The sequence below is a fragment of the Dipodomys ordii genome, unplaced genomic scaffold (assembly GCF_000151885.1).
Source record: "Dipodomys ordii isolate 6190 unplaced genomic scaffold, Dord_2.0 Scaffold24, whole genome shotgun sequence".
Taxonomy (NCBI): Eukaryota; Metazoa; Chordata; class Mammalia; order Rodentia; family Heteromyidae; genus Dipodomys; species Dipodomys ordii.
Genome location: NW_012267240.1, coordinates 10,002,139 through 10,017,412, shown reverse-complemented (window position 1 = coordinate 10,017,412; position 15,274 = coordinate 10,002,139). Strand labels below are relative to the sequence as shown.

Genomic DNA, 15,274 nt, shown 5'->3' with positions numbered 1-15,274 from the left:
AAGCTAGATCCTTATATATCACCCTGAACCAGAATCACCTCCAAATATATCAAAGACCTTGAAGTCAAAGCAGACACCCTGAAAACATTACAGGAAGGAATAGGAGAAACTCTAGGGCTCCTTGGCACAGGCCACAATTTTCTTAATAGAGACCCAGAAACACAACAAATCAAAGAACGGTTGGGCAAATGGGATTGCATGAAGCTGCAGAGCTTCTTTATGGCAAAGGACATAGCTAGCAAGATCAATAGAAAGCCTACAGATTGGGAGAAGATCTTCACTAGCCATACAAAGGACAAGGGTCTCATATCTAAAATATACTTGGAACTCAAAAAATTAAATCCCCAAACAACAAATCCTCAAAGAAACAACTGCCCAATAAATAAATGGGCTAAAGACTTAAAGAGAAACTTCTCTGAAGAGGAAATAAGAATGACCAATATACACATGAAGAAATGCTCAACTTCTCTAGCCATAAAAGAAGTGCAAATCAATACAACATTGAGATTCCACCTCACCCCAGTTAGAATGGCTAGAATCAAGAACTCTAATAACAACAGATGCTGGAGGGGATGTGGACAGAAGGGAACCTTATTGCATTGTTGGTGGGAGTGTAAACTTGTTCAACCACTTTGGAAAGCAGTATGGAGGTTCCTCAAAAGACTATGACCCAGCAATCCCACTTTTGGGCATTTACCCAAACGATCACAAACAAGGCCATACTAAAGCTACCAACACAACTATGAGGTAGCATTATTCAACATAGCTAAAATATGGAACCAACCCAGATGCCCCTCAGTAGATGAATGTGAGATACACATACACACACACACACACACACACACACACACACACACATACACACACACAATGGAATTCTATGCCTCATCAGAAAGAATGACACTGCTCCATTTGCTAGGAAATGGAAAGACTTGGAAAAAATTATAGTAAGTGAAGTAAGCCAGGCCCAAAGAAACATAGGTCTCATAGTTTTCCTTATTTGCAGTAACTAATATATGTCTAGGACAAGCAGAAAAGGTCAAAAGCTAGGTACATATGACCATATAATATGATGCTAAGTGAAATGACCCCCAAGATAGAGACACAAGTGGTTTTATCTTTCTTGCTATTGTTTTTAATGTACTTATAATGTACCATGTGATTTTTTTATGTTTCTTTTGTATGTTCTTCCCCCATGGTTTAACCCCTGTTTTCACTGTATTGGATTCTGGTGCCTTGAATCTTGTATATACTAATTTTCTAATTTGGGGAGGGGAAGGGAAATAATAAAATGCTGAAATAAGGATACAGGTTGAGCCATTGTAACAATGAGATGTACAAGACAGTATGTTGAAAACAAACGTTACAATTTGGGGTGGGGGGGGAAGGAGGTGGGATTATGGGAAGGGAAAAACAAAGGAGGAGATAACAACACTCTATAGGAAATGTACTCATTACCTTATTCAAGTAACTGTAACCCCTCTGTACAGTATTTTTATAATAAAAATAATTTTAAAAAATAAGACACATGCAGAGAAATTACTTTTCAGTTCTCAAAATCATCTTACAGAGCAATGCTGGCTCAAGACTTCTGCCACTGAAGGAGCTGTGCATGCAGGAGCCAAATGACCTGCGTGCTGTCCTGTTAGTCAACAGCAAATCTGATGCGTGAGTCTTTTGTGAGAATAAGGGGATGAAGGAAAGAACTTTTTTTGTGCGTGTGTGTATGTGTAAATGTGTAAAGATACCTGGTATTCTTCTTTTTTTTTTGTATTCACCACCACCATAAAGATAAACTCTGGTCCATCAACACAGAGCCTAACAAGGAACAGCACCATATAATCTAAATAGCTCTCTTCCCTTTCATTCCATGCCATATTGCCAGTCAATTTCCAGCAGGCTTCAAAAGTCAGGGGTCCTGTCTTCTGACTAGACAGGAGCAAATCAAGAGGGATTATGTTTACAAATCTCCTGGTATGCTAGAATGTAATTACCCACCCAACATTTCTTTGAAATAAGTAAATAGATGAGAAAAAGTAAAGCTTTATAGCGTGTCAGTGGCTCATACCTATAATCCTAGCTACTCAGAGATTTTGATGATCTCAGTTTGAAGCCAGCCCAGGCAGACAAATCTGAGAGACTCTTAATCTCCAATTAACTAGGAAAAATTTGGAACTGGAGGTGTGGCTCAAGTGGTAGAGTGCTGGCCTTGAGTGAAAAAGCCAAGCAAGAGCGTGAAACCCTGAGTTCAAGCCCCAGTACTGGCACAAACACGGAGAAAAATGAAAACTTCAACATTCTTTAAAATGACTGTATATTATGTATACACATACATATGACTGGTATGAAATGCTTTTGTCTTTCTCCTTTCTGGGTTTGAATAAGTATATCACTTGAAATGTCTCATCCAAATATGACTTTCAGAAAGTAATGTTGTGTAAGATCAAGCCAGTTTTGATATATTTTATATGTGCAAAATTTCACATGTGTAAAATTTTAGCTCTCCCCCTCCATCCATGGAAGACAAATCATCAGATGTCGGTTATGGACGAAGTATTTCTTCCTCATCTTCCCTAAGAAGAGCAAGTAAAGAAAAGGCCAGGTAAAAAAAATTTTAAGAAAATTTTTTTATATTCAAATGGCTTTTCCCCCAAAGCTGGGAATGGGACAAAAAAATAGATTTTTAGATTTTGTCACTAATCCTTGCTGTAGCAAGGATTTCTGGAAGAGGAGACAGGAAATCTGGGTGCTGTAACTGTACAGTGATGTCAAGCCAGAGGCCTTAGTGCTCTGGGTAGATTTAGTTTCTATGGCCATAGCTAAGCCTCACTCCCTGTGCTTGCGAAGGCTGAAAAGAATCGAATCCTAATGGCAATTAAAAGGTGTCATAAATGATAAGTGATAAAAAATATAATTATAAAAGGTGTTACCAATGATACTTGCCCATGTAACAAGTTGTGTTTTTCTGTGTGTTTGGAAGTGTTTCTGTTAAATGACAATATATATGCATAGTTCTCGTTTTAGTACTGGATTTGGCTCTCCCTCAGAAGAGAAGTCAGAACCTCCTTCAGGACGAAATACTGTTGTTTCCAAAAGTGGGGGCAAGGAGAAAGGAGTGAGGTAAGACATGTTGACTCCTCCTACTTATAATTATGCCAAGTTCTAACTACAAGCTGGGCTGGTAAAAAAGGAGAGATGGCTTTTGTTTGGTGGTGTTGGAAATGGCCCGAGGGCCTCACACAAGCTGGGCAAAGTGTTCTACCAAGGGACATGGCAAATTTCCCAGTTCAAAACTGCCTATCTCTCAGGCTGCGGGTTGAGATATAGCTCTGTGGAAGAGAGAACAAGTTTTATCTCTGAAATTGCTGTGCTGAATGAGGCATGATACCCAGGAAGTCTTAGAAAATACCTTTATTTTTGTCCCTGTCTTTCAAATGTACCCAGGGTATTTCTTCTGACTCTGGATAGGTTACTCATCTCTCTAGTCCTAGTCAAACTCATTTTTCATGAAGACACGTGGGAGAGTCGATTAACTTAATTCCTGTTGATCCACTGACCTGTTCCTTACCTCCTTAGGCATTACTAAAACCAGCATGTCTACTTCCTCTTAAAGCTTTTCCTCATAAAGACTTTTCTCCAGTTGTGAAGCTGGTAGCTTATACTTGTAATTAGCTACTTAGGATGGTGAGACCCAGAGGATTGAGGTTCCAAGCCAGCCCAGGCAGAAAAATCCAGGAAATTCTATTTTCAAAATAACCAACAAAATAGCAGGATAGAGGCCTGGTTCAAGTGGTAGAGTGTCAGTCAAGCAAGCAAGCTCAGCAAGTGTGAAGCCCTAAGTTTAAACCCTGGAGCGCGTGCACGTGCACACACACACACACACATCCACACAAATACATATACACAAATTTTTTTTGGGGGGGGGTCCTGTCATGGGGCCTGAACTCTGGGCCTCAGCTCTTCAGCTCAAGGCTAGTGCTCTACCTCTTGAGCCACAGCGCCACTTCCGGCTTTTTTTCTTTTTGCTTATGTGGTGCTGAGGAATTGAACCCAGGGCCTCAGGCATGCAAGGCAAGCGCTCTACCACTGAGCCACCTTCCCAGCCCCCACAAAATTTCTTATAAGAAATGCACACTAGGGGTTGGAGGCATGGCTCAGTTGGTAGAGCAAAAGTGTGAGGTGTACCCAATTCTAGTTTCAGACCTAAAAAGAAAAGATGAAAAGAAATACAAACTAGATGTATTCATGTAGTGTATGCTGTCCTTGGCATTCAGACTAGTTTTTATAATATGAAGTCAATTACACATGAATTGATCGCACACACTTAAATATATATCATTTTTGTTTCCTTTTTCATATCTTTCTTCCAGTACCCTCATCTCTGAAGTCTTTTAGATACTTACAACATATGTTTTAATGTTTCTGCCTTTCAGATAATTTTGATCCCCATGATAAAGAACTTCTAAAAACATTTCCATTTTAAAAATAGCTCCCCACAAAGTCTCTTTTTTACCCATACCTCAGTTATTTTCATTTATTTTTCCAAATCTTGAATAACTCCAAATGTCTGTCAGAAACAGGCGTGGGTCATTTCTGAGTCATACCGAAATATCTCCTCACCATCATTCCCTGCATTTGTCTGACCCTATGACCAGAACCAAAATGTGTAAACCATGTCTGACCCCCAAAAGTCAAATGTCAAGACGATCATCTGTATAAGAAAAAAGTGCTTAATATTTGGGCAAGGAGGCAGTCTCTTCTCATTGTGAACTTGTGTTTATTGTGATGTTACTAGATACAAAGTGACAAAAATCTGCTGGAAGACTTGAAATATAGAAGTGAGACCAAGCCGCACAAGCTGGCTGAACTGCATTGCCTGTGTTCAGGACCTAGAAACCCTGCTGCCACCTTGTAACTCCACCCATTTAAAGCCCCATTCTAGCCTGTTCTGGAAACTTCTCCCATCATGCCCAAGAACTAGGGAACTAGGTCTAGGGTAGAAAAGTAGGTGTGTCACAGGGCAGCCTCTCAGCCCATGCTGGAGTCCACCAAATTGCCTGGACTCCCAGCACCTCAGCCTCCTCCAGTTTTAGCAGCTAATTGGCCTAGTGGGTTCAAGTTTTAAACTCCATCCAGTCTTCCATGGGTTGTGACTCCATGTTCTTAAAGTTCTTGCTGTGTTCTTTGGATCAGCCCAGAGTGCACACCAACCAGTTGGAGACTTGGGTGGTCCTCTGTCCCATAGTTCAGTGCTCAGTCTCCATGTGGGCTGCTTGAGAAGCGAGGGCTCAGACTACATATGCACAGATCTGGCTTATGCCTAGGAAATCAAGAACACTTCTGTGGAGTTGCTCTCCTGAGCTCTTTGCTGTCTTGTCTTGTGGGGTTTTGGAGCTTTCCTTTGGGTCCTATAGCCAAAAACCTTCATTGACCTTGATCTGCTATACTCTGCCATGGCTGCAGTCATGTCTACAGCCAAACGACTGGATGGCTGATAGACTGGAACAGCAGGCTTAGCTTCAGGGGATCCTGGTGTCCCCACTGCCTCCTCAGTCACACGATCCCCATTTCACTGCTGTTACAAACCTGGAGAAGAATAAGAAAAGGCAAAATAGAGCAGGGGCTTTGCATTTATGGAGTTACTGGGTCCCTTTGAGCAGTCCAGAACAGGGAACAGTAGAAGAAATTAAAAGGATAAACTATCAGTTCAGTAGAAATTCATAGCTTTCTGATCTTCCTGTAGCTATTTACTTTCCAGGGTTCCCAAATAACTATTAGGTATTTCCTCTCCTGTTTCCTGTGTTATGATCATGCTCAACAGGAGACCTGGGTACTGTGCATTTCTTGAAATAAAGAACTCATATTACTGGGGTTTTTTTTTGTTGTTGTTGTTCAACTCATTAATTGATGAGGGAAAACCAGTGAGATGTTATATTGGTTCCATTTGAGGCCCAAGGTATTTTTATATCCTGTTGAAGCAACATTGAGAAACTATTGCTGAATTATGTAGGAAACTGGGTAATATCCTACCAGACAAGAAATTGCAACCTTTGGGAGTATCTTTTCCACTGGATAAAGGTTATTTCCATATTCGATACACAAATATCCACATGGTGACTAGTAATTCTCAAATCCTGGAATTTTCAATTCATAACAAATAATATCTTTACTTCTGACTAAGTTAATAACTATTTTTGCTAAGTATGCTTCAATCAATCTTGGATGAGCCTTTCCTATTCTATAGAAATATGCCATCCTGGTTTTGTTCAACCCTATATTAATTCCATTGAAGAATAAATTCAGGTCCCAACTGGAAACAAAGTCTACTGCTTAGATTCTGTAAGGAGGCAAATGGTTTCTTTTTTTCTTTTTGTGTTTCCATCTCAGTAGATATTTACTATATGTGGCAGCCACTTTGGTATACAATATGTAGAAGTCTAGTACATGTGCTTTGTAATAGCTGTCAATCTCATTATATTCTCTTCCAAATTAACTTTTCCAGTATAATGATCAGTCAATAAATGGACATTTCAACCCTGTGTGTTGTATGGTTCTTAAGGCAGAAAACATTTCATTCCAGAGCATCGATTAGTATTTGTTGATTTGATTCCCAGATGATGTGATTCTAACTGTTGTAGTTGACTCTCAAAGGAAAGGCAGAGGGAAAAAAGAAGAGGAGAAAGTGAAAGAGGAGGAAGATATTAATGCAGTCCCCAAACTGACTGGAGAAGGCATCCCTGAAAAAGAATGGTACCCTCCCCATGACCCTGACTTCTGTGTGTATGTGTACGAGGTCACCAAGTCGATCCTGCCCATAACCAATATTAAAGAACAGATCGAAGTGCTCGCCAAGTAAGTTCTCTTGGTAGACATATAGCTTAAATGTCTCATGGTGTGATTTCACTGGACTTGCTTTTTCTTGTAGCCAATGTAAATAAACCCACCAAAATAAAACTGAAGTTCAAGGCATGCTAGCTCTGACGTGGAAATGAATTTAAACAATTCTCAATTTCTATGTTAAGTTTCTGTGAAGAATCCAAGGCAGAGCCTAGGGGTGACTTACAGGACACTGTCACTGGCTAGGAAGATGGCTCAGTGCTTGCCTTGCATGCATGAGGCCCTAGTTTTGATTCCTCAGCACCACAAAAGCAGAAAAAAAGCTGGAAATAGTGCTGTGACTCAAGTGGTAGCATGCTAGCCTTCAGCTGAAGAGCTCAAGGATAGCACCCAGGCCCAGAGTTCAGGCCCCAAGACCAACAACCACCCCCCACAAAAAAGCTAAAACAAAAACAAAAAGGACACTGTCATTTTTAGCTAATCCATTAAAAATACCTTTTGGTGTGATCTTGAAGACGTTGTGCAGGAATCAGTGTTTGAAAATGGAATCATTCTTTAGGTATATGATGTGCCCAGAATCTAAAAGAATCCTACTATCAATTATCTGTAGACTAACTAACACATATGTTATCTTGAATACAATTAGCCAACGCCTGCTTTTCTGTTACATGTATGTCTGATAGTTTGTTCTGCTTGTTGTCTTGAAGTGGGGGGGTAAGGATCCTGAGGGTCAGGTGCTTTGGCAGGACAGGACTCTGTCCTGTTGACCCAGTGTCCACAGTGACTGGGAAACTGTGAGGGGTCAGGGATCCCTGGAGGTCGGTCCTGACACTAACCTCCAGCAGAGCTGCTGGCTTGTACAACAGCTGTCGTCTCCATGGGAGCTTGTATCTACTCCAAGGAGAAGTGAGGAGCGGTTGTCAAACCTGGATGTGACAACCATAAGTGTCACTGCCAGATCACTGACTTCTTGACAGGCAAGATGGAAAGAGAACAGATTTTTGGCACCCCACGTTGCCCTGATGTCCTTGATGGCTCGGAAGAACTCTGACTCAGTCCCTCCAAACATTTCCCTCACCGTTTGTTCCTAAGGGAAATGCTTTCCACTGCTCTCAGTTGGTCTTCTTTTAACCTGAGCCCACAAGTTCAAGTGCAGACATGTGGTCTGCAGCCCTTGGTTCTTGGCATTCATTAATGTCCTGTTGGCTCATGGTCCTACATGGTACTTCTGAGCTTTCTTCTTCATCCCTTTCTCTTTGTTTCTTTACCATTACTGTTCCCACTCTAGCAGATAAATGATGATAAACTAAAGGAGATGCCTTCCTTTAGCTCACAATTTTTCCTTTATTCAAAAATGTACTGGCCTTAGATGACTGAATTTTTTGGGAGATGTGTTTTTAGTTGACAGAGGTTTTGGAAGTGTGTTCACTGCTTTCTTCAGAGAATGCTTACTATTACAAGAAAATCACAAAGTATCATAATTGTATCACCCATTTGCTATGAATTCTCCCCTTTGGTCTCTTCCTCTCTTCTTTTCTACCCTGATTAGAGAATTTTGTAGTCTCATATCTTTCTCTAAATTAAAAACTTTTTTTTCAAAGAAAAACTAAAAAATGTCAATGAGTCTAATGGGGAATTTTCTGTCTTTTTTACTTTAATGCCTTGGATCTCAATTAAAACAGTTAAAACTACTACTGCTGGTTCATGTCTGTAAACCTAGCTACTCAAGAGGCCGAGATCTGGAGGATCTTGGTTAGAAGCTAGCCCAGGCAGAAAAGCCCATGAGATTCTATCTCCAAAATAGCCAGCAGAAAAGCCAAGATGAAAGTACCAGCTTAGCAAGTGCAAGTTTTCTGAGTCTAAATCCCAATGCCACAAAAAAAATTCAAACAAAAAAAATTTTAAAAATTAACATTAAGATAAAAATTTAAAACTCCATGAACATTTGGTGTGGTGTGGAATTACATCTTGTTATAAATATTAGGAGATTATATTCATTTCCTTCTTTGCATTGCATAAAATTGCTAGAATTTCAGTTTATGTACAGGTAATGGTTTGAAGATTGCAATCCTAATGTTAATGTGCTTATTGTAAATATATTTTTAAAAGCAAAGCAAATAATTAACTTTTATGCATATAATTGTACATATAATGTTATTGCAACTTTATACTGATTTTTTAATCTCCATACAATTGACACAGGTACGTGGCAGACAAAATGGGTGGTAGGATTCCAAAAGAAAGACTACATGATTTCAGCTGGGAACTTCACATAAGCGAGCTGAAATTTCAACTTAAATCCAATGTTTTACCAATTGGATATATCAAAAAAGGAACCTTCTGCCATCGAGCTTTGCTTTTCAAGGTATTTAAGGTTTTTCTTTTTTCTTTTGTCTGATTGACATTAGGTTAAAATGTTTTGTAGATCCATATCAAAGTGAGCCAGTTGCTAACATTTAACTGGATAATATCAATCCTAATATTTAGACTTCCTTATATTTTGACCTGTATGTGATCATATATGGACATATGTACATAAATACACATATATTTGGGTGTATGTATATATGCATACATATACACATAGATTATATACATACACACACCTACAACATTTATCATATACCTTGTGACCAAATACCTGAGACAATAACTTCATGCAAGAAGGATTATTTTTTTCTTCCTGATTCCAGAGTCTTCAATCCATGGTTCTTTGCTCCATGGTTTTTAAAAGCCTGAGGTGAGGCAGAACATCACAAGGGTACAAATGTGTGGTGGAGGCTGTTGACCTCATGGTGGCCAGGAAGCAGAGAGAGCAAGAGAATGACCGTGGAATGGCCATGCTTCTTGGCTTCCTCCTCCTTGCCCTGTTAGTCTATCAGGTCCCCAACTTGGAAGGTGCCACCTACATTTGGGGTGGAGCTTCCCACCCCTGTAGTTAATTCCCTCCAGAAATGTTCTTAGCGACTCACCAAGAAATATGCTATACTAATCTCCTAGGCATCTCTCAATCCAATCCAATTGACAATCAAGATTAATTGTCACATACTTAATATAGGCCAAAGCTTCTGTTATAGGTCCTGGAACTTTTAGAGTTACTAAAACAAGAGCCCCCAAATTCAGGAGGTTCCTAAGCCAGACATTTTCCAAAATGTCAGGAAAGGGAAAAGGAAATTCCTGGTCACCAGGTATGGTAGCACATGCTTATAAACACTGAAGTCAGGAAGCTGAGATCAGAGGATTTTTTTGTTCAAGGCAGCCTAGATCACATAGCAAGTTTAAGAGTTCAAGGTTAGCCTGGACTCATGACTATATCTGATAAAGAAGAAAAACAAAAACATTCTAAACATAACAAATATCTTTCTGTAAGAGAGTCAGTGGTTTATGGAGGAATGTGGAGTTGGTTACCTGTATCCCAAAAGTGGGGAGGGAGGGAGGTAGATGAGGCCTAAAGCTGACCATCAAACACTATGTGAGTTTGCTCTTTGTCCTGAAGTCTAAGAGAACCACTGAAAATTGCTAATAGACATGACTTAAAAAAATCTATTTAGGCAAGAGAGGGACTCGATTTAAGCAAGGCTAAGACTAGAGGTAAGACCAATTAGAAGTGGTTGCAGAAAAAATAAATGTATGTCACCTGTACTGAAGCTGTGTGCATCAGAATTTTCATAGCTACAGCAAACTATCTGAGAAAAATGTCCCTGCTTTTCTGTGGAGATTGGAAGACTGAGGCAGAGTCTTTCTATATATCTCAGGCTGCCCCTAAACTGATGATCCTCTTACCTCAGACTCCAAAGTGCTGGAATTACAGGCATGGACTGCCCTGCCTGGCTTCTTAGAAACCATTTTAAGGGAGGAGGGACAGAGGTGATAATCCATGGACAGTTTGCAGTAGTGTTTCTAGGCCTCAGTGAGGCAGCACATCACAGCAGAGGGATGATGGAACAAAACTGCTCACCCGCATGGCAGACAAGAAGCAGAAAGGGGGAGGGCATACAGAAGGGGCCTACAGGATATAACCCCCAAGGACCTGCCTCAGAGCCTACGTCTATCAGCTAGGCACCCACCTCCTAAAGTTTCTTTAATTTCCCAAAGTAGCACTACCAGCTGATGACTCAATTCATGAGCCTGTAGAGGACCTCTAATATCCAAATCCTAATACCATGAGGCACAGATATGGAAGAGGGGATGAAGTTAGAGCAAGCAAGCAAGCCAGACAGAAAGACAGAGAGAGAAAGTTAGGAGCCATAAGCAAAGGGAGTTGGTGGCTACCCAGGTGTAGGACAAGAACTTTCATGAGAAGAACAGGAGGATTTTCCAGACTCTGCCCTTATTCCAGACTCAGACATTAGTCGTGTATTTGCATCTATATCCAAGGTCTGGCACACAACAGGAGCTGCAAGACCATTTTGTAACCTACTGATTGAATGTCTGAAATTCCTACCATCTCCCAAATACCTATAAGCTTCATTGCATCCATGTGTATCTTACCTCCAGTTCCAAGGCAATTTTATTTATAATCCAAATGCTTTTCCTAATTTCTTGGAGTTTTTAATTCTTCCTCCTCTTTCAAAATCTAAACATGCTTAAGTCTGCAATAAATAAAGAGAAAATAGAAGTCTTTTGTCATATCTACAATGACTATTGTGACTCCAATTATGATAACCAGTTGTAGTGATAACCATTTGTAGTGTATGCATATGTGTGTGGGGGAGGCTTCAGTACTGGGGCTTGAACTTAAGTCCTTGGGCATGGTCCTTTAGCTTTTTCTTTCAAGGCTGGCACCCTACCACTTTAGCCACAGCTCTATTTCTTGCTTCTTGATGGTTAATTAGAGCTAAGAGTCTCACAGACTTTTTTGCCCAGGATCATCACATCTCAGCTTCCTGAATAGCCAAGATTATAGGCATGAGCCATTTGCAGCTGGTGTTAACTGTCATTTTGAGCCACATGCCAGGCAGCTGATATACATCATTGTGAAGAATCTCAAAATTGAAGTAACTATCATTGCCTTAAAGACAAGAAAGGCAATACTTGGGGAAAAATAGTTTACCTAAGATCAGCCAGAGATGGAGCTAGGCAGCTTAGATAAATGGTCCAAAGTCTTGATGATTTATTAATTTCCCTACCTGCCCACTCACCCATCTCTCAGCCCCCACTGCCTTGCCACTAACCCAGGCCAGCCATTTGCCTGACCTTACACTCTTATACCCACCCAGGCTGCAGAACATAGAAGCAGATGCAAGGTGTCTAGACTTAGGTGAAGATGTGTGTTCTCCAGCTCTGTGTCCTAGACCCTTTTCCCAATTTTCCTCAAAAGCTTTCCCTATTTCTGTTCCTCTCCTCGCAGAAACAATGATCTCACACTAGCTGAGGAGGTTACACACTCAGACGCTGAGGTAACTCTGAGGCTATACTCTGAGACTCAAGACAGATAACCTTGAAAATGCATCTAATCTCAGCTTTGCAACATAAACTAAGAAATCTCTATGGTTTCTATTATTTGAAGTGCTTTTACAGAGAATATATTTTTATTTTGGAAAATGTCTTCTGAATAAATATATGTATACACATGCACACACATATGTACACATTTATATATGTATATGTATATATAAATAAATGATGGATAATAAAGAAGTATTTAGTTATATATTGTAAATGTGGGTCTCCGTGTCCAGACTGGACTGTGAGAGCCAATATTGTTTGCGTTGGAGTTGACTACACGCTTGACTTAGCTAGAATGTAAAATGTTGAAAATGACAGCTATGCTTGATCACCTGGGTCTTCCCCAAACAGTTCCGTGCAAGGATTGCATTAAGTGATCAAGAAATTAATGTCGAGGTTACTAAATTAACTCAGTCATCCTAGCCTGCTGACACTATGAGTACTTGCTCAGTCCCCTTCCTCCTCAGAAGCACCAGGGACAAAGGCATTGCGGTCCTCATTTGTCACAGAGGAAGGAAGGGAAGCCAGACAGGTGGAGTCACTGCTGATGTGTGACTCTCAGAGCTGAGCTGAAATTTAACCCTGGGCAGTCTGACCCAGCTCTGTTATTCACTATGGAATGGCTGAGAGGAATCCAAATTACTCTAAGTATAGGTTAAAAAAATAAAGCAACCTCCAAATTTAAAAAAAAAATGAGTGTAATTAAAAGAGACAAATCCAAGGGACATGAGCAACCTCTGGTGAGATGGCAGCCAGCAGCCCAAGAGGGAGTTGTCAATCACAGCTCAGCTTCTCCTGCCCGACAGCTGGGTCTATGTGACACAGAAGGGAGAAACTGGAAATAAGTCCCTCCCATTTGATCCATTCATCCAATCCCAGTGCACTTGCACAGAACAGTCCTCATCTGGGGAAGATGGATGTACACACTGGAGCTGAGACCAAGTAGAAAGAACAGTCTTCCTCTGGCTACCTTATCCATCTTGGGCTGACAGAGAACAGAGTATATGCCCAATAAGTGTCACTTCCTGGTGGTTCCCCCACAGAGACTGGGGTTACAGATCTTGGTGACCAGGGATTTGTCATGTTTCATCAGTTCCCCACAGTATTCCACATTTTCAGCACCCTGTCTCAATAGGTCTTTGCATGAGATTTGTATTTCATCTTCATCCAAGGTGAGAATCCAGCCCGGGGTCTTTCTTCCATTATGACTGTCAATTGTGGATCTCTCGTTTCTCCCACAGGCTCTGGCTGACAAAATTGGTGTTGGCTGCTCTCTCGTTCGAGGAGAGTATGGTCGGGCATGGAATGAAGTAAAGCTGCTTAATGAGTCCCGAAAGGGAGTGACGGGGCTCCTCCCCAGCCCAGACCTGTATATTGTGGATCTCATGTTCCATCCAGGGTCATTGATGAAGCAACAGAGCCGAGAGGCTGATATTTACCAATTTATTTAAACTAGCTAAGCCCACACAAGAGTGGCTCCAACAAGAATCGTGCTGTAGACATTTCTTCCTAAGAAGTTCACTGGTTGTGTTTATTCTTGCAATAAAAGTATTGGGAATGTTCAGTGTAGAAACTCAGATTGGACAATGGTGTGTGCTTGATTTCAGGATTAAGGTAAGAGTTCAAGGTCCTATTTCAGAGCATCTTATACTGAGATATCCTTCACACATGCTCTTATGGCCCTAGCCAGCACAGCCCCTGGTCCCTAAGGGGCTCATCTGTCACCTAGGAGTCACCCCTGAAGGTACACAGTACTGATGTCAGGATGGGGTGACCGTGAACTTCTCACTGTTGTTCGTCATTCATCAGGAACACTTGGCTAAATAAACGTGTGTGTGTGTGTGTGTGTGTGTGTGTGTGTGTATATGTGTGTATCGTGCATGTATATGGTGTAATTTATTGCTTGCTGCTGGTGCTTTACCACTCAAGCTATGTCTCTACCTCCAGCTTTTTGCTAGTTAATTGAAGCTAGAGTCTCTGAGACTCTGAAGATGAAAAGCAAGAGTAAATGTAGGAAAAAAAGTTCAAGGTCAGAAATGAATTTAGTATTCGGAAGGCACCCATTAATATAGTGAGGAATGAGAATCAGAGGCATGACTCCAGTGGTAGAGCAGGAAAAACTAAGAGAAAGCACAAGACCTGGAGATCAAGGCCCAGTATTAAAAGAACATTGGAGTCAGCGCTCTCATTCAGAGAAAAATGTTATGTGCTCTATAATATATCCTGGGGTCCACTAGATAAAAGCCCAGAGCAGTTTCTCAGAAGGATCAAAGACCAGAAGGATTCCCTTTGGGGTCTTCATAGTTAGTGAAATGTAATATTGAGAAAGAAATAATAAACCAACCTCTTGGTAAATGTTGACAGGAATTTCCATAGGATAATTGTCTAACATCCAGGAAGAATTAGGTAGAGGTGCCATTCAGAGCCACCTAGATAGGTACCAATTTTTTTAATTCTCTGCATACTGTGGAAACTTTTTTACTTATTTTTTGCATTTTGGAGATAATTCTGTGCATGTTCTCTCTCTCTCTCTCTCTCTCTCTCTCTCTCTCTCTCTCTTTCTTTCTGCTGGGCTCTAGGTAATTACTAAGAGGAATAGTTTAAAATGTATTGTCAGATGGATCTTTGAAAAAGAGTAGAGCCATTAAATGAAAAAGGTAGAGCCATAAAGTTAATAATCAACTAATTATAAAAAGAAAATGTGCTGATCGCCAGTGGCTTACTTCTGTAATCCTAGCTATTCAAGAGGCTGAGATCTGAGGATTAGGGTTCAAAGCCAGCCTGGGCAGGAAAGTCCCCATGAGACTCTTATCTCCAATAAATCACCAGAAAACCAGAAGTGGGGCTGTGTCTCAAGTAGTAGAGCACTAGCCTTGAATTGAAGAACTCAAGGACAGTGCCCAGGACCAGAGTTAAAGCCCCACAACTGACCAAAAAAAAAAAAGGAAAGAAAACACAGCTGGGTGCTATTGGCTCATGCCTGTAATCC

At 40.7% G+C, this 15,274-nt stretch overlaps 1 protein-coding gene across 1 annotated transcript in view; it reads left to right on the top strand.

Annotated features, from left to right (window-relative positions):
• Armc3 (armadillo repeat containing 3) overlaps positions 1–13,736 on the top strand; it is a 61,500-nt gene extending 47,764 nt beyond the window's left edge. The window contains exons 12-18 of the mRNA XM_013014637.1: positions 1,571–1,668; positions 2,501–2,602; positions 2,738–2,746; positions 3,013–3,120; positions 6,652–6,852; positions 9,040–9,202; positions 13,527–13,736. Coding sequence (XP_012870091.1) covers positions 1,571–1,668; positions 2,501–2,602; positions 2,738–2,746; positions 3,013–3,120; positions 6,652–6,852; positions 9,040–9,202; positions 13,527–13,736 — 891 coding nt within the window. The remainder of the gene's footprint in view (positions 1–1,570; positions 1,669–2,500; positions 2,603–2,737; positions 2,747–3,012; positions 3,121–6,651; positions 6,853–9,039; positions 9,203–13,526) is intronic.
• The last annotated feature ends 1,538 nt before the right edge of the window (positions 13,737–15,274 follow it).